The 17965-nt window shown below is 34.0% G+C and overlaps 4 protein-coding genes across 7 annotated transcripts; 3 read left to right on the top strand and 1 right to left on the bottom strand.

Moving 5' to 3' along the window:
- Window positions 1-685: 685 nt before the first annotated feature.
- On the top strand, window positions 686-2981 carry LOC140805660 (phosphoenolpyruvate/phosphate translocator 2, chloroplastic-like). Its single transcript, XM_073161916.1, has 8 exons — window positions 686-977; window positions 1168-1290; window positions 1389-1541; window positions 1784-1869; window positions 1955-2042; window positions 2127-2246; window positions 2367-2444; window positions 2532-2981. The coding sequence occupies exons 1-8, from the start codon at window positions 870-872 to the stop codon at window positions 2616-2618; spliced, it is 843 nt and encodes a 280-aa protein (XP_073018017.1). The 5' UTR covers window positions 686-869; the 3' UTR covers window positions 2619-2981.
- Window positions 2982-3558: 577 nt separating this feature from the next.
- On the bottom strand, window positions 3559-7545 carry LOC140806321 (shaggy-related protein kinase epsilon-like). Of its 3 annotated transcripts, none has more exons than XM_073162913.1 (13): window positions 7345-7545; window positions 6909-7096; window positions 6723-6815; window positions 5971-6030; window positions 5498-5770; window positions 5051-5122; window positions 4920-4976; window positions 4666-4806; window positions 4513-4563; window positions 4310-4405; window positions 4142-4225; window positions 3928-4030; window positions 3559-3843 (listed from the first exon to the last, which is right to left on the bottom strand). In XM_073162913.1, exons 2-13 carry the CDS (start codon window positions 7017-7019, stop codon window positions 3758-3760), a joined length of 1227 nt encoding a protein of 408 aa, XP_073019014.1. In that variant the 5' UTR covers window positions 7020-7096; window positions 7345-7545; the 3' UTR covers window positions 3559-3757. The 3 variants fall into 3 exon arrangements, with proteins under 3 accessions (XP_073019014.1, XP_073019015.1, XP_073019016.1); XM_073162914.1 differs by having other exon boundaries at window positions 6909-7087; XM_073162915.1 differs by having other exon boundaries at window positions 6918-7096; window positions 7345-7544.
- A 1472-nt stretch (window positions 7546-9017) lies between these two features.
- On the top strand, window positions 9018-11531 carry LOC140805659 (polygalacturonase At1g48100-like). The gene is made up of 6 exons (XM_073161915.1): window positions 9018-9245; window positions 9558-9689; window positions 10016-10198; window positions 10476-10683; window positions 10762-10952; window positions 11175-11531. The coding sequence occupies exons 1-6, from the start codon at window positions 9018-9020 to the stop codon at window positions 11529-11531; spliced, it is 1299 nt and encodes a 432-aa protein (XP_073018016.1).
- A 1616-nt stretch (window positions 11532-13147) lies between these two features.
- Window positions 13148-16414, top strand: LOC140806323 (ADP-ribosylation factor 1-like). 2 transcript variants are annotated; one of them, XM_073162918.1, is made up of 7 exons: window positions 13148-13236; window positions 13992-14165; window positions 14657-14727; window positions 15073-15192; window positions 15414-15532; window positions 15803-15884; window positions 16108-16414. In XM_073162918.1, the coding sequence occupies exons 2-7, from the start codon at window positions 14018-14020 to the stop codon at window positions 16111-16113; spliced, it is 546 nt and encodes a 181-aa protein (XP_073019019.1). In that variant the 5' UTR covers window positions 13148-13236; window positions 13992-14017; the 3' UTR covers window positions 16114-16414. The 2 variants fall into 2 exon arrangements, with proteins under 2 accessions (XP_073019019.1, XP_073019018.1); XM_073162917.1 differs by having other exon boundaries at window positions 13154-13246; window positions 14001-14165.
- Window positions 16415-17965: the final 1551 nt, after the last annotated feature.

The raw sequence follows: 17965 nt of genomic DNA, 5'->3' as shown, positions 1-17965 counted from the left end.
AGGTTCGAGAAACCTACACAGAAGCTTGAAATCTTGGTGTGCTAGATGAGTTATAAGCGCATCAGCCAAAATTTAGTTGTTTACATGAGTTAACAGAACTACCAAAAGCAAATCTGCTCGTGTCACAATCTTTGATTCTTGATTCGAGTTGTTTCTGCAATACGGTTGATTTCACCTGACCTAAGTTCTTGGTTTTCGATCTAATGAAAATATATAAGAAAAACCACCACCATTAAAGTCGGAAATGAGAAGAATTAGATTACGAAAATGACAACACTGGTCAACCATACTCATTATATAATAAGTAATATTTTTCATGAATGATCCAAATAGCAAATAAAAAATATGTGTCACGAAATTGAATCATTAGACCGTTTAATAAAAAAATTGTGTTTATTTTATGTGTCATTTTTGCATACTTAAGACAACCCTTCATGTCTAGATCATTTGGCCAAAAGGTTTGCACGTTGCGTAATGACAATCAGGGATCATTGATTCCAAACCATACGTGACTTTACATTTTCTTAACAACAAAAACAGACATTTTCTTGGCTTTGGAGACAGGTGCCAAAACCTTTACAAATTCAGCACCTTTGATTTGTCTAACGCAGAATTCAAGAAATGGGGAGCTATGCTTTGGCTCTCTCCCCTTCTAAACCACCATCAAATCTTTCAGCCAACCATTTCAAAGATTCAACTGCAGATTCGGAGCAATTTTTCACCCAAGCTTTCTGAAATCGACACACCATTTGTCTCATGCCATTGGTCTCTCTTTCTCTTCAAGTTCACTTCCGAACAATTGTAGTAATGCATGTAAATTGGCTAGCCAAAGGTTGTACGAGTTTAAAGTCAGATCAGCAGCAGAAGGCATGAATGAGGAGACGAGTACCGATGAAAAGTTACAAACATTGCAGCTTGGATGCATGTTTGCAATCTGGTATCTATTAAACATATATTTCAACATCTACAACAAACAGGTCCCTTTTCTTTTCTGTGTTTTTTCTCTGTTTCTGGGTTACTAATTTCTTCTTCTGCTGTTTCTTGCAGTGAAAGGGTTAGTTTTGGCCAAATAAACATAAATGATTTTGGGATTTTGATTGTTAATCTATGTATGAAGTTAGGACTTTTACCCAACTATAATAATGATACTAGATTCTTGAATCATAGGTTTTGAAGGTTTATCCATTCCCTGTGACAGTAACAGCATTTCAGTTTGGTTGCGGAACAGTGCTCATATTTCTGATGTGGGCATTAAAACTCCATCCAACACCAAAACTAAGACGGTCTCAGGTACATATTCTGTAACTTGATTTTAAGTTTTAGTTGCGTCACAGATGTCTGCTGTTTATTCTTTTGTTTTCTAAGCCTTCATGACATCATTTGTCTAGCTTGGACCAATATTTCTACTGGCTCTTGGACACACAGCAGGAAATCTTTTGACAAATATAAGTATCGGGACAGTCGCTGTCTCCTTCACACACACGATCAAAGCAATGGAACCTTTCTTCACAGTGCTACTTGCTGCCCTGTTTCTTGGAGAGGTAAACGCACCAATTTATGTCATCCGGACCATCAGATCTCCCTTGTGTGTGGATTGTAATCCGAAACGACGAGGGATACATTTGGCAAGTAACTTTCCGGTAGAAGGGCTTTTATTAATGTGTCAAGAAGAGCAATTGCTTCCAGAAAATCACATTGTCGTGCCTCATAGATGATTCCTTAAGAACCAGCAGTTTATCATCTTATCATTTAAAGTTATTTGACTTTCATTTTGATCACACAGAGTCCCTCTAAATGGGTTATTGCTTCTCTTGTTCCTGTTGTTGGTGGCGTGACTTTAGCATCATTCACTGAGGCCTCTTTCAACAGGTATGAATCTTATAAAAACTATGGATCAGGCTATTATTTTTCAACATACATTTGTAGCCTGATGATGATGATCACATGTTAACAGGATAGGTTTTAACAGCGCAATGGCTTCTAATCTTACGAACCAAACACGGAATGTCTTCAGTAAAAAACTAATGGTTGTTAAAATGGAGGTAAGTTCCATTATATTATCACAACTTTTGCTCCCATATTCTTTGGCGAAGAAGTTTCCGAATCTTCGTTGTTGATTTTGATAGGGAACTCTGGATAACATTAATCTTTTCTCTATTATATCCACCATGTCATTTTTACTTCTGGCATCTGCTGCAATACTCCTGGAAGGTGACAAGTTTAGTCCTTCATACATTCAATATGCTGTAAGTACCACACGCATTTGCACACATATGTGTATCTGAAAAAATCGATGTTTTAAATTGAAATCAATTCTTTCTTTCTTATATTTATTTTATTTTGCTTAATCATCTTTATTTATACAGAAAAGTCAAGGTTTGAATGTTAAAGATTTGTGTATAAGGTTTCTTTTATCAGGCTTCTGCTTCCACACGTACCAACAGGTGAATCTCAAATAAAACTAAATATTGGCCCGTAAATCTTAATTATCTTCTGCATGTTATTGGTGACAAAATTTATTTTGTGGTCAGGTTTCTTACATGATATTAGAAATGGTATCACCGGTTTCTCATGCAGTCGGAAACTGTGTGAAGAGATTAGTGGTGATTGTGTCTTAGGTAATCTTTTTCCGAACGCCCGTTTCGCCGATTAATGCATTGGGGACTGGCCTAGCTCTGGCTGCAGTTTACTTGTATTCAAGAGCAAAGAGAATCAAACCAAAAGATTAATGACTTGCACTATTACATACATTGGTGTAGAAAGGCAAAATGAAGTGATAATTATTAAGATTTGGACTTCTTAGAGGATGAAGGGACTTCGAGCTTGAATTTTGGGGTCAAATTGAAACTCAACATTTGGATGATTCATGGATACTTCCAACAAGATAGGGAAAACAAGAAAAGAAGTTTGGACATTGTTAGGATCGACTGAGAGAATCGGCAGTTTCGGAACTTGCTGTATTTAATAACTATTTTGTTCAAGTTGTATCTCTGGATCGAAAAAAATGTTTTAGATAGTTCTTGAAATTTCGGCTTTTAGAATCAAATAGGAAAACCCAAAATAAACATCCGGCAACCGATCGATTTTTTCAGATCTTTCAAAATATAAAGCCAAGTGTTGTCAACGATAGATCGATCATTTACACCAATCTTCGAAGTTTTCATCCTTTTTTGGAACTACGAAACTCGATAATTCCACACAAGTTGCAATTATAAGCTGCCACTTCATGCTAGCGCATCTATATCATTTTCTTATTACAATAATCTGTGCGTCGTTAGTAAATATACATATAAAATAGACTATATAATGCATATAGATTAAGTATTATAATAATAACGTTAAATGTAACGAACACAGATTTAAAAATCAGGTGAGAAAATGGTAGAGAAAACCCACTAGAGATCGTCTCCACAAACATAAAAACTACTATTTTATGCAAAACGACTCTATGACACTCGTGCAATGGATACAGATTTTGCATAAAGCAAATTATGCAATTAATTTAATTCCATACTGGAGGCAAAGCTTTGACACAATAGGAACTATTAGCAAAAAGAATGAAGAAAACAAGTCATTCATTCGATTGGCCAATCAATTAGCCTATAGAACAAGCGTTACAAGAGGGAAACAAAATGAGTTCAGCATTCAGCTGCAGTTACGCACTACAAGTCAGCATAATCAAGGTTTCAGATTAGATTAGAATAACAACACGAAGCACAAATTAGCTCTAAGTATACATCAGCATCTTTAGGGAAGTTCAGGCACCGAGGAAGAACGGATACTGCTTCCGAGCATGCTCAGGTATCAGTTTGGAAAGTTGTTCTGGAGATGCTCCTTTCAACTCTGTCAATAAAGATAACTAGGGTCAAAATATGAAGTGGGTAGAAACGTTAAGAAACAAAGGTGGAAAGGTTTCAAAGAATTAACCTTGGGGTTTGAAGTTGAAGAGAGGAGGTAATGGACGACCATTGGGAAGACGCGTATTGGGTTCATGGAGTTCATTGAAAAAAGGGTGGATACAAGCTTCCAACTTCAAAAACAAGTAATATATACCCAAGGGTTTAAAAAGCATTTCGTGTATCAAAAAGGAAAGATGAGAAAAAGCAAAGAAATGATGCATCGGGAAGTCAGAGATACTTACGGCAGTGCACCTTAAGTTTGGAGAGTATTGAAGAAGTCTTGACACGAGATCAACAGCTTCAGGAGGCATCCGTTTGTGGAAAATCTGAAGGCAACAAAAACTAAATAAAAACTATAGACAGAAGTTACAACAATAAATGGACATATTAGCCTGGAGACAGATTCTAACCTTGTGCCATGGATGAGCTTTGATTTGGGGGAATTTGAACTCAGTGTAATTTGGATTCATGCATTTTATTTCCTCACGGGTCGGAGTTCCAAGTACCTTCATAATAAATAATAAAATCAGCTATCCATCCAATTTATGATCTTCGGAGGATGAAGAGATACAATATCAATTTATTTATACCAAGATTACAGGCACTCTTTTACCTTGATAATTTCAACAAGCTGATCAACTCCACTCTCACCGGGAAAGATGGGCTGCATTATAGAACACTCCGTCAAAATACAGGAGCCTCAGCCAATATCTTCAAAATGGTATATCGTGCCATAGATAACAAAGATCTGAAACTTTATAAGAACCTGTCCAAGAAGTAGTTCAGCAAGAACACAACCCACAGACCAGATATCAATAGCACTAGAGTACTCAGTGGCACCAAATATCAGTTCAGGAGCACGATAGTATCGAGAACATATATAAGAAATATTTGGCTCGCCTTTCACCTGTCATATAAGCCATAAAAAGTTTTAGAGCATGAAATCAGTTTATTGCTGTAGACCAGTATTTGACCAGCCAGTTAGAGCAGCCTATCAAGAAGGAGATTATATAAACGTACCAAAACTTTTGCACTTCCGAAATCACAAAGTTTCAGCTGATGGGTATGGGGATTGACCTGCAGAAAACAGATTTAATAGATCATCACCGCTGCACCACAATGACACACGATTTTTGTTTACAAGAGCATACCAAAAGGTTTTGAGGTTTGATGTCTCTGTGGCAGACCCCTATCCCATGTATATATGACAAAGCTCTAAAAATCTGTGCACCCAAAAAACAGAGTAGAATAAGTCACCTGCGATGCAGCAGCAGAATGATTCACAAGATCCATCATAATAGATTCAATTTACTAACTGCTCGACATGTGGATTTTTCTTTGAAGAATAAACCTCATTAATCCACATATACCTCTCAAAAGAATCTGAGGTGTTGGATGCAGTATTTGCATGATCAGTAGCAACATAAATCAAAGCCAATGCTAATATAAGTTAAATAAAAAATTCCAACATTGGGATCAAATAACAAAATGCGTGAAAAAATGTCCACACATGCCACCAAATTAAAATACCATCGCAAAGTAACCGCTTGAGAAGTTTGCCAAATTTTAAAAATCAAAGCCTATCCAAGCTTCCTGACCTGATATGTATAGAGTTTGACATAGATCATAGGCATTCGCTGGTTCGCTTTGTTGTAATGTCTAGCAACTCGGTACAGTGTCTCAGGCACATATTCAAGAACTAAATTGAGGTAAAGATCATCCTTGTCGGTGGTTGAAAAGAAGCAGTGTTTAAGTGAAATAACATTGGGGTGATCCAGAAGGCGCATCGTTTGCAATTCACGATTTTTGTATCTTTTATCCTGCAAAACCTTTTTGATAGCGACCATTTCACCAGTTTCTAAATGCTTTGCCTGCGATGACAAAAGCACATTTACAAAACTTTATTCTGTTTTGCGGATATGACAACTTTAAAAGAGAGATAACGAGTCTTACACAGCATGTATAATTACTTTCTTTTTTCCCCTACCTCAAAAAATTATAGAAATTCAATCCCTTCACCACGCCAGTGACTATTATATATAATATGAATCGTGAAATTGATAAAAATAACCTGAAATACAATCCCAAACGATCCTTGTCCCACAACTCGCTCCGCCATGTAACTTACAGTCTGATCAAACAAAATAGATGTAGTGAACCATTTATTCTAAGATAGCTCGAAACAAGATAATAATGACTGACAGGAAAATTAGATTCATTTTCAAAGGAAAAAATATAAAAAATGATGAATTATAACTAAGCATTTCAACAATCAGTTTTCTTTTAAAAAAAAAAAATCAAAGGAATCCTCATGGATAAGTTCGACGAAAGCTGAAAGATTCAATGAATGGAACAACAAAGCAATAGTTTTTCAATGCCACAACTAGGTTCAACAACAATCTCACATTGAAGAACAGTTAAATTAAAGAAATTTAGAAGTTGAAACAGTGTAATTTTCAGAATCATCTCAGTTTCAATGTGCATGGAACAGCAAAGCAATAGTTTTTCAGTGCCACAACTAGGTTCAACAACAATTTCACATTGAAGAACAGTGAAATTAAAGAAATTTAGAAGTCGAACCAGTGTAATTTTCAGAATCATCTCAGTTTCAATGTGTTACAAATACACTACATGAATGCGTGTTAATAAAAGATAAATTCAGCGGCAATATTCCAAAAAGAAAAGTTGCGACCACACATTGATATAATGTTCTATCTATTTAATTATCTCGAAATTCATGATGGTATATCTAATTATCTCGAAATTTTGGTCCATGCAGAAGCTAATAAATCATGGAAGAAGCCATTGCTCAATATATTCTACCTGCTTGGGCTGGCCATTTTTACCACCGATAGTTGTCACAATTATGTGTCCTGTTTCGGTCCCATTTCCATCCACCACCGTCGCTTCCATTTCCTGCAACCATAATCAAGAAAAAAATACAAAGTTTTATACCATCAGATAAAAACATTTCCACAGAAAATTAGTATTAAAGTTCCCCTCAAAAACCTTTTCCACCTTTTCATCCTTGATTTTCATGTCACTGATTTCCTCCGGAAGTTTATCAACAAGCATCGCATCACCCTTCGGCTTTTCACAAACATCACCACCTGCCTCCATACTCCACAACGTGGTGATGAAAAATCTTAGCTTGAGCTAAACAAGAAATAGCCTTCAGCTTCCAAAACCTTAACGACCTGGAAAAAAAAAGGAAAGAAGAATATATCAAGCAACTCAGAAACAGCAATCACATATCAATACTTCAGCGCTGATCTACTAAAATCACCGAAAAAATAATACACTATGATGAAGAAAACAAACATAAAATCTCCCGAAGCGAATCCAAGAACGAAACACAGCTCAATTTCATGCAGAAAAACCTAAAAATACTAGGGGGAAAAAACGACGCAGCATTGCAAAACTTTTATACAAACAAATGACCCACCTGTATCAACAAAGCAGCCACATTAATCTCGCCAACTCCCAACCTTGAAAGGTGAATCCAACGCACAGCTGATGCTAAGAACAGAAGAAACCCTAGAAAATTTCAGAGAAGAAACTGGGTAAAACGGAGCTTCAAAGTTGGAAAGAGCTTTCTCCCAAATGCTTTGACCGAGGAAGAATGCCTTTTTCTCATTCCAAGTAAATCCATCTGTTTGGTAATAAGAAAAGTATTCTGGCGGAACCCAAATGCTTCTACCAAATCCGGTTGACGGGGAATTTCCGAGTCCGAAAAGTTGCGCTGGGCCGATACGTGTTGGGTCATGGCTGGAAGATGGGTGAGATCTAATGAATATGGGCCTTTTGTGAGGCCTGTTTACTTTAGCCTTGTAAATAAAAGGCCCAATAAGCATTTGTGTTGCCATTCAATCGTGCCCGTTGCTCCGAAGGTTATATGATTGAAGAATTTGTGATGGATTGTAATCTGGTAAAAAATAATGAATGTAACGCTAAAAAAAATTTGCTATTGATTTTGGAGTATTGTTTTAATTTATTTGAAGGAGATTTTATATTAATTGCATCAGCTTATTTTATAAAAGGATGCTTAGTTTATAATTTTTTAAAAATAATATATATCTCAAAATAAATTTATAAGTGTTTGAAAAAAAGTTTTGTTCACAATTATTTATTTTTAAGATTTTATTTTAATAGATCAAAATATTCTTATAGAATTTATTAGCTCCCAACTATAGTCTCCCAAATTCAAAAGTATGTCAAGAAATGTTTACTTACACCATTCTCATATAATATGAAAAAGTGTAATTTTGATCTTATGAATTTGAATATTTGCGATTTCAGCCTCTAATTTGCAAATTTTAGTATTAGCCTGTTATTTATGCTTTTTTCAATTTCGATTTTTTCCAACGAGACGCTGGTGTGGTGCCGAGCTGACATCAACATTCAACATGATGCTTACGTATGTAGTGACACTACAAATGGAAAAAAAACTAAAATTACCAAAAAATTAAATGATACATCACAAAAAAATAAATTTTTAACAATTTTAATTTATGCATTATATGATTATTTAAAAAATTCAAAGTTTAGATAAATATACAAAAATATATCGGCAATTTCAAATAATGGGAAACGGATAATCTGGGAAAGAAATTTCGGTATGACCAAGTATTTTTGTCAAAATCTTTATAATATAGTATTGATTCAAAATAAGTTATGTCAATTAGCCAATAATAGTATGCTTCTATTTTGACTATAAATTATTGTAAATTTCATTAAAAATCAGTTCCTCGATTTTAAGTATATATATAAAACTATTTCAGAAAAAAAATCTCACTCATAAAATGTCAAGGTAAAAGGGAAAAAAGCCATAATAAACATGTCTCTAATATTTTATTTTGATTGGTTTTTACAAAAGAATATTTTATATCGAGTTGAAAAGATTAACCATGCATGGGATTATATAGTCGAAAATTATCTCCACCTCCGACACATTAAATTACAAAATTATAGAAACTTTCGAATAATAAACCACGATTCAAATATCTAGCACTGATCAGCAATATCCAATGCATAGATTTTATATAATAATTTTCCTTTAATTATCTTATCTCCCAATTATATATAAATAGCATTGAATAGGACGAGAAAAATTATAACATGGAGAAATACATCCACATATATCTAAGCGTCTCGCTTTGTGTCGTCTCGTATTTTGTTTCAGTAGACCATGCACTTTGTTATGCTGGAGAAACCAATCGTTTTAGCCAAATAACACAATTTTTAACAGCGAACAGACGAAATGATACGTTTCGAAGGCATGATGAAAACGTTTTTAATGTACTGGACTATGGTGCTCGTGGCGATGGATCCTCGTATGACACTGAGGTACTGTTTTCACTTTTTAATTTTAGTCGTCTATGTTGTCAAATTTCAATTTTAATCAACAATCATCATTTTTTTGGCAATTGTAGTTATTTTCCGACATGGTCATCATTGTAACTTTTATGTGGCATTGATATATGTATTTACAAATTAATATTTTTGATGAAAAATAATTAAATTTGTCAAAAATCGAAAAATATATGATTAAAATTAAAATGGAAGTTTACATGTAACCAAAATGCAATCTCCCACGTGTATATGGTCACTTTTACAATTTTTTTTAATGTTATAAATGTTATTATTTTTCACTTTTAGGCTTTTCTTGCTGCATGGGCAGCAACATGCAAAGCTAGTGGAGGGGTGATGGTTGTGCCAGCGGGGTATACATTTCTACTTCAACCCATAATTTTTAATGGGTATAAATGTAAACCTAACGTTGTCGTCCAGGTAATTTTTTTTACTTACTCCTGAATATTATAATATTATATACAGATGACGTAATATTATTAGAGTTTTGATATACTGCACACCTATCGTGCACACCTATGTGAGCACCGATGGTGTGTCACTCACCCATTGAATGCACAATTTTTCTATATTTCATCACATCTAATGGGTGAATGACACCTCATCGGTGCTCACATAAGTGTGCATGGTAGGTGTGCAGCATATCAAAACTCATATTATTATATATAAATATTACGTAACATGTTGAATAATTGAAAGAAGTGATGATAAAAGTTTAAAGAATAAATTGAATTTATGTGGTTTAGGTGGATGGGAAAATCGTCGCTTCTTCAAAAAAAGTGGATTGGAAGAAAAATGTGACTCAATGGATCTTATTTCGAGAGTGTAAAAAAGGGTTAACTATAAGAGGAAACGGCGGCGTATTTGACGGACACGGCGAGGTTTGGTGGGATCCCGATAGAGATTTTGGCCGGTTGTTTGCACCTCATGTAAGTATCATCTTTGAATTTATACTCAACAATGACAAGGGTCTACTAATATCGTGCCTAGCTTGTCTTTTGGACGAAGTAATAAATGATCTGAACTTTATCTCAAATTCTACATATAAAGTTATAAAACGCGTGTAATTTTATTATCAATGTATCATTCATTATCTCATCTTACGAATCAAACATTATCTTGTATGATAGGACTCGTACCTTATTCTTAACATATTATATAAATTGAATTCCACAGTATTGTGACAGATGTTTTGTTACATGGCAGGCAGTGAGTATTTCGAATTGTTTTAAGGTGACAGTAACAGGAATCACAATACAAAACAGTCCTCGTATGCACATTTATTTTGAGGACTCCCAACAAGTTAATGTGTTCAATTTCACCGTCTCCTCTCCTGGAAATAGCCCCAACACAGATGGGATTCACCTCTCACGCAGCCAACATGTTGAAATTCACGACTCCACTCTCGCTTGTGGTACAGTTCATCCTCCTCCTTCTTGGAATAATAATGTTATCAATGCTTATGTTGACGAGCTGTATTTGATCATTGTAGGAGATGATTGTATTTCGATACAGACAGGGTGTTCCGATATAAAAGTATACCAGGTGAATTGTGGGCCTGGGCATGGATACAGCATCGGGAGTCTAGGACGTTATGAGACAGAAGCTCTGGTTTCAGACATCACAATTTATGATTCAAATGTACAAAACTCGATGACGGGAGTAAGGATAAAGACTTGGGAGGTATGAAAAAAACATAAATTATATTATAATTTTCATGTTTCTAAATTCGAAAAGAAAGGTTAACTTTCCAATAACAAGGGCCACAAGCCATTATCGGGTCGACTCGATCTTTTTATTTTCGAAGTCCCCGCTTGCTTTTGATATCGCTCCACTGGAAATGGAACGACTAGAGCCGAAGTAGATATCAAGAAATCTATCTCACTGCCTTGTTTTTAAGTGTAGGGTGGCTCAGGGTCGGTGCGTAATGTTACATTCTCGAACATTACGATGTCAGATGTTAAAACTCCGATCACCATAGACCAACACTACTGTGAAGGACACAAGGCTTGCAAGGATGACACCTCAGCAGTAGCGATAACTGGCATAACCTATCAGAATATAACAGGGACATATACCCACACATCCGTTTCTCTTCTGTGCAGCGAGCACGAGCCATGCAAAAATTTAATTGTGGCAGGTGTTGACCTAAAGCCTTCAAAAACCAAGGGAAGCCATGAAGGGCCATATTGTTCGAACGCATATGGAGAAGTACTTACCGAAACATTGCCATCTTTACGTAATTGTTTGCAGTCTCTTTGAAGTTGAGAGGTCCGCGAGGAAATTGATAAGGCCTAGCTCTATCTGTTTTAACACACACAAATTATCTGATAGAACAAAAAATGAGAAGACATAGCAATATAGAATATTATTCGAATATAAATTAGTATTGATGAGCATGATTAATATGTCTTTGTTCTCCTCTACTTTTTTTACCAGATACGGTCAGAACTGGAACTTAAATTCTAACTGTGAAATTTAGTTTACAGAAACTGAACTCAAATTCACGGCAATATCCATCATTGATCTAACATGGTTGTGTTGGGGGGACACCGATGCCGACCACAATAATAATATAATACCGAAAAAATTGAGAATAAAATAATCAACGGCTACGTACACAGATCACTGCAACTTTTATAACTGGAAGAAATATTACAACAAGTGTATACACCAATACACTCAATATTTCTCACTCCCAACCCGAGTATATGACAAGAGAATTTCCGCATTCAAAAAAAATATTTGGGCATAAAAACATATTTGGGCATTACTTTTTTTCAAGTTATTCATATAACTATTTCAAACTATTTATTTGTTTAATTAGAAAAATATTTGGGCATAAAAACATAGCATTCCTTTCTCCACTCTTTTATCTTTCTTATATTGTTTTATTTTTGTTGGATAAGTTGTCAAATAAATAATTAATAAATGAATTAAAAATAATAATGATAATTGCAATTTAGAGTTATAATTACTTATTGATTAATAAAAGATATTTTTACTTTCCTAAATAAAAAAGAAAAAGAAGAAGTAATAGTCATTTGTTTATCCTTAAATCTTATATAATTCGATTATATGATACCTTTGTATTTTAATATCATGCATGCTCTATTTAAATGTCATATTATGTTTTTTTAAAATGTATTTTGAGTTAATTATATTATAAATGTTGAATAAAATTTGTATTTGCCATGACAGCTAATTAACTTAAGAGCAAAACTCGCTTTGTAAAATAATTTTATTTTACAAACTTTGTATTGGAAATTCGAATCCACTTTAATTTATTGGGAAAATTACAATTTTAATTTTGTATGCTAATTTGAATGAAGTTTTAGTCACATGTTTAGTTCAAATTTGATTTTCATACAATTATAAACCCATCGTATGTTGATTTTTGACGCTATTTTTAAGTGGTTCATGAGGTGAGAAAAAATTATGTGATATTAATTAAAATTCACCCAAACGAATAAAAGAATTAATAAAAAAAATTCACCGAAACGAAATAAAGGGAAACCATACGAAATATTAAGTGTTTTTTCATTTACTTTTCCTCTTAAATTTTAATAGGTGAAATTTATTGGGTAGTTTTTTCTATATCATATTTATGTACAAGATTCAGACTTAATCATATTCATATTTACAATAAAATCTAATATTTTTTAATATATATGTATTAAGGTTGGTGGTCGACATCAATACACTAAACATGATAAATATCATGTCATTGTCTTAAGCTAATACAGTCTAAAATTTGGTAAGTTATTTTGATATATGATAGTGATTAATAGCCAAAAAATTAATCACCACGAGTTATATTTAAGAAAATTTTAAACAATTAACGGAAAAAAATAGTTTTTATTTTTATTTTTTATCTGATTAGCGACCAACTGCCTGCTATTTACGTTCCATTTGCCTTCTCTTTCGCGTTCTCTCTCATTTCGAGTCTTCAGCGAAGCTTTCGGAGGTAAACTCGAGTCTTCTCCCCTCTTTTCTCTGCTCAGCATTTTCTAATTTTTTTCCTCTTTCGTTCAGTAAATAAACCCTAGATCCATATTAATTTCCATTATTAAGTTCCCCGAAAGGTGAAATTTTTTGCGGTGTGTGTATGAGTTCCTTCATTTGCGATCTATGTGTTGCGTCTCGCTATGTATGGTCTGATTCGCATTGTTTTTTATTCGATCTGAGTGTCTGTTTGTATTTCAGCTAGATCTGTACAATTTAAGCCATTTATTTGAATTGTGGACGCCATACACGTCATTTCTTGGGTTGAATCATTTATCTCTGAGTTTCGTGGATCAATTAATCTGTTGAATGATCTCGGAGTTCATGCTTTGATTCCATGTGAATTTGTGTAGACTTGTTTGGATTGCTGGTGTTGTATTTAGTTATTGCTGTTTTGGGACTCTTTTAAGCTTAATTTAGCTCCTCAAGATTTACCGATTAAATCGTCTGATTTACAATGATAATGGTTCTGCTTTAATTCTTATGCAGATTTAAAAATTGTTTTATCGGAAACGAGTGTGAATCCCTTGTGTGATGATAACTGTGCTTGCTAAAAGACTCCATAGTTCTGATTGTGTTCCAGATTGTCTTTTTTTTTGTTATTATCAAATTGTTTTAGTTTTCTGGTAGGAATAATTACCATTTTTAGTAATCAGTGGGATTGGGTCGTTTGATGATCGGCTTGACTGAATAACGTCTTATTTACCAACCATGCAGAGTGATCAGTTTGCGGCCCAACAAAGATGGGACTTACATTCACCAAGCTGTTCAGCAGGCTTTTTGCTAAGAAAGAGATGCGAATTCTGATGGTAGGTCTCGATGCTGCTGGTAAGACCACCATATTGTACAAGCTCAAGCTTGGGGAAATAGTTACTACAATCCCAACCATTGGTGAGTCCTTTTGGCCAGTTTTGGCAGTAGTACTTTGACTTTATCTCTGTTTGCATCTCCACATTTTTATAGCTTTCTAAACTGTATATTTTACCCTTGTGGTTCCTTGTCTGCTGTCATGGGCTTTAATTTACCTTGTGGTGATTCGTAGTATGTATGATGTTAACTGACCTTTTTTGCTTTTCATGTTTCAAGAAAGATGCCCCCGTGGTAGCATAGTTTTCTCTCTGACTATTTCTTTATACAGTTTCAAATGCATCTTCTTTTTATACGGGATTAAATTGTCTTATGAGTAAATCTCTGTTTCATCATCGAAATAAAATTAATGTCGAAGTAAAGGTGGATCAGGGAATTTTATGGTCTATAATATGAGTTAGATACATTGAGCACTACATATGAAAGATGGTGCACTGGATTCCAAATGTTTTTGCTTTAATTCAATCATTATTGACTTCTGGGACTGTTACTCATTCTTAGTTTATTGCTTCAAGGATTTAATGTCGAGACAGTGGAATACAAAAACATTAGCTTCACTGTCTGGGATGTTGGTGGTCAGGACAAGGTGAGCTTCTTTTTCTGTTGTTGCAAACATGAAATTACTGTATTGGCAGTCGAGTAAATAGTGTGATTAAAATACTAGTGGCATGTGATTGATACTTTGGTTGCTCAGTTTGAGGATTATTTTCTCGTTGACCTATATCCAAGTAGTTTTTCATCTAGTTTTTATATCCAAATTGATCAGTGTTCGTCTGTTTGTTTTTATCCTTTTTGTTCTCTTTTATTGTCAGCCTGATGCTATTGGTTGTAATACATATTTAATAATCTCCAGCAACTTATTTATTTATGATGTTCGCTTCTTGGTGTTTCTGTGTATGTCATAAAATATTAACTCTATCTTTTCTTTCAGATTCGTCCTTTGTGGAGGCACTACTTCCAAAATACTCAGGGGCTTATCTTTGTGGTTGATAGCAATGACCGGGATCGAGTTGTTGAAGCAAGAGATGAATTGCATAGGATGTTGAATGAGGTATGTCACCTCTCTTTATGCTAGTTTTTATTGTTGCTGTCAATTAGCATGTGGAAGCCTTTCTAGTTTCCATAATTCCTTTCTAACAACGATTGTTGTTTTCTTCATCATATGGCTAATGCTGCTTTACAAATTATATGATCATTGCTCATGTTCTGAAGATGTTGGTTGATTCTGCTCTTCTAACATATATTATTTGTTGCTTATTTTTGTTGTGTCAGGATGAGTTGAGAGATGCTGTCTTGCTGGTATTTGCAAATAAGCAAGATCTTCCTAATGCAATGAATGCTGCAGAGATCACTGATAAGCTGGGTTTGCATTCTCTCCGTCAACGCCATTGGTAGGCTTGTCTTACAGTTTGATTTGGTGTCAGTACTTTGTACTTCCGTTTCATGCATTAAAAATTTGCTCAAGTGAAACCACTAGCAGTGCATTAAATTTTTGCTCAAGTTCAAGTGAAACCACTAGCATGTGCGTAAGCAGTGTAACTAAAATGCAGAGTTTTGTCAACTTTATTTATTCGTACTGACTGAGCATTTTTCTTGTATTCCTTCTATATATTGTCACCAAACTTGATGTTTTATACGAATTGAAATATATCTCCTGACAGGTATATTCAGAGCACATGTGCAACCTCTGGGGAGGGTCTCTATGAAGGACTTGATTGGCTTTCTAGCAACATTGCTAGCAAGGTATTTCTCGCACATAAACTTTTGGCTCTAAAAGATTATTCTACCCTATCCGTGTGAAATTTATCTTTAAAAAGAGACGTGACCACGCCATCCGGCCTTTTGTTCCAGGGTTCTGGTGCTTCTGAACTTATCTACAAAATTAAATGGTTTTCAAGTCTCATTGCTTCGATAACTAACCGCCGCCTTGGTTTTATTTATGTCTACGATTATCTATTTTTTGCAGGCATAAGGTGAAGGGTTTTATGTTGCTGGTTGATTTTTGATTGGATTCAAAAACTGGCTTCTGGGTGTTTTGTGGACGTGGCAACATTAGAGTAACATCTTATAATATCGTCTTCCGGTTTATTGTTGTCATATGATTCTGTTGATTTTCTTTTTTGAGAGATTCTGTTGATTTTCTTTTTTTATGCTGTGACTGCTATATATTCCTCCAGTAGACTTTTGGTAAAAGCTTTTGAACCATTTAATGTGTTAAAATACTCTTTCTTGACTGAAGAATTTTCAAATCAGTTAGTATTTTATCCTTTTTATGATCGTGATTCGTCCATTCGTTCTGCTAAGAAATGGTTATTGGCTTTGTTCTCCAATAAATTAAGCTTGCTAACTAAAAATTATTTCAAATTTATTTTAAGTTTCATTTATCTACACGTGGGTGAGGAGCTGAAATATTATTTTGGAATAAATTTACTTTTTACTATACCGGTTTTCTAACCGTGCCAGTTACGGTATGCACTTTTTTTTAACATGACATTGTCAATATCTATTTTTTTTCAAATTTCTTGATATTCTTGCCAAGCGAAAAAATATATATTCCAACATAGCCTTATAAATATATTTATAAACTTTGTTTAATCGGAGTGTGGTATGGTTGCAATAGATCGTTGAATGTGGACAAATCGATATTTGCATTTGCTTCGTCAAGATCAAGATATTTGTGCACAAATGGTATACAGCTTTTATAATTATTCAAGATATTTCCCGATCCATTTATGGTAACAATGCTTAAGTTGACAAATTTGACAGAAATATATTTCACCAGCGGATAATGATACAGCTCTTTCCTACCAAACTACTAAATTGTCTACAAAACCCTTTTGTCAATTTTATAAAATTAATTATTACATATTAAATATCAGCCAAGTCTTTTGTGACTATACGTATGATCTTATGTCACATAATTAGGTAAAAGGAAATAACAATAAAAATCGTTTTTCTTCGCGCAAAACTTTAAGGATTGAGCTGGGCTGTTTTTTTCTAGTTAGGTAATTAAGTTGACACTTACATCGATCTATTCAATTTAAATCTTAATTTTTTGGTGTAACTATCGCCATCTTTTTTTCTTGTCGAAAAAATCACTTTGCGAATCATTAATTTTTACCAAAATCAAAAAGTTTTATTCTCAGAAGATAGAAATTTTATGATTTTCTTGATTCTGTAATTCTCGGGGCCCTAGCTTACTTGTAGATTTTTACTCCTTTTTTGTTTTTTGTGTTTTTGTACATGGGTACCAAAAAAGACTGACCATTACAATGATAGAATACAAGTTAGGTTTTTGTTCATAATCAAAAATAAAAAAACGTCAAATGACCGGACACCAAGTACACGAATTAACACCAAGCAATTGAAATGCTCCAAAAAAAGTGATGGAAAATACGAAAAACACACGCTACGTACACTCCGAGCAGATGGGGAAAAATATCTTACAAAAGAGAAACGAATATAAGAAAATAAAAGATCTGACTTTTTTTTAAAAAAAATATAGCAATGGAATATTGTGTTGGTGATACCGTGGTAAGAACACATCGGTGGATAAAATATTTGGAGCTTCGTTACAACTGAGTTTTGAATCTGATACATGATTCCAAACTCAGTGTTAAACGAGCTACAAGACATCGATAAGTTATAAGTTTTCAAATTTTTGGTGAAAAGAAAAGAAAAAGGAAATAAATAAATAAATATATATATATATATATATATATATATATATATATATATATATATATATATATATATTTTGTTATATGAAAGCCAATTAGCTTGATCCATTTTGAAGCCACAAATAGAATTGTGATCAGGAATTA

This window comes from Primulina eburnea, chromosome 11, assembly GCF_022965805.1.
Source record: "Primulina eburnea isolate SZY01 chromosome 11, ASM2296580v1, whole genome shotgun sequence".
Lineage (NCBI taxonomy): Eukaryota > Viridiplantae > Streptophyta > Magnoliopsida > Lamiales > Gesneriaceae > Primulina > Primulina eburnea.
This window is presented reverse-complemented; position numbering and strand designations above follow the sequence as displayed.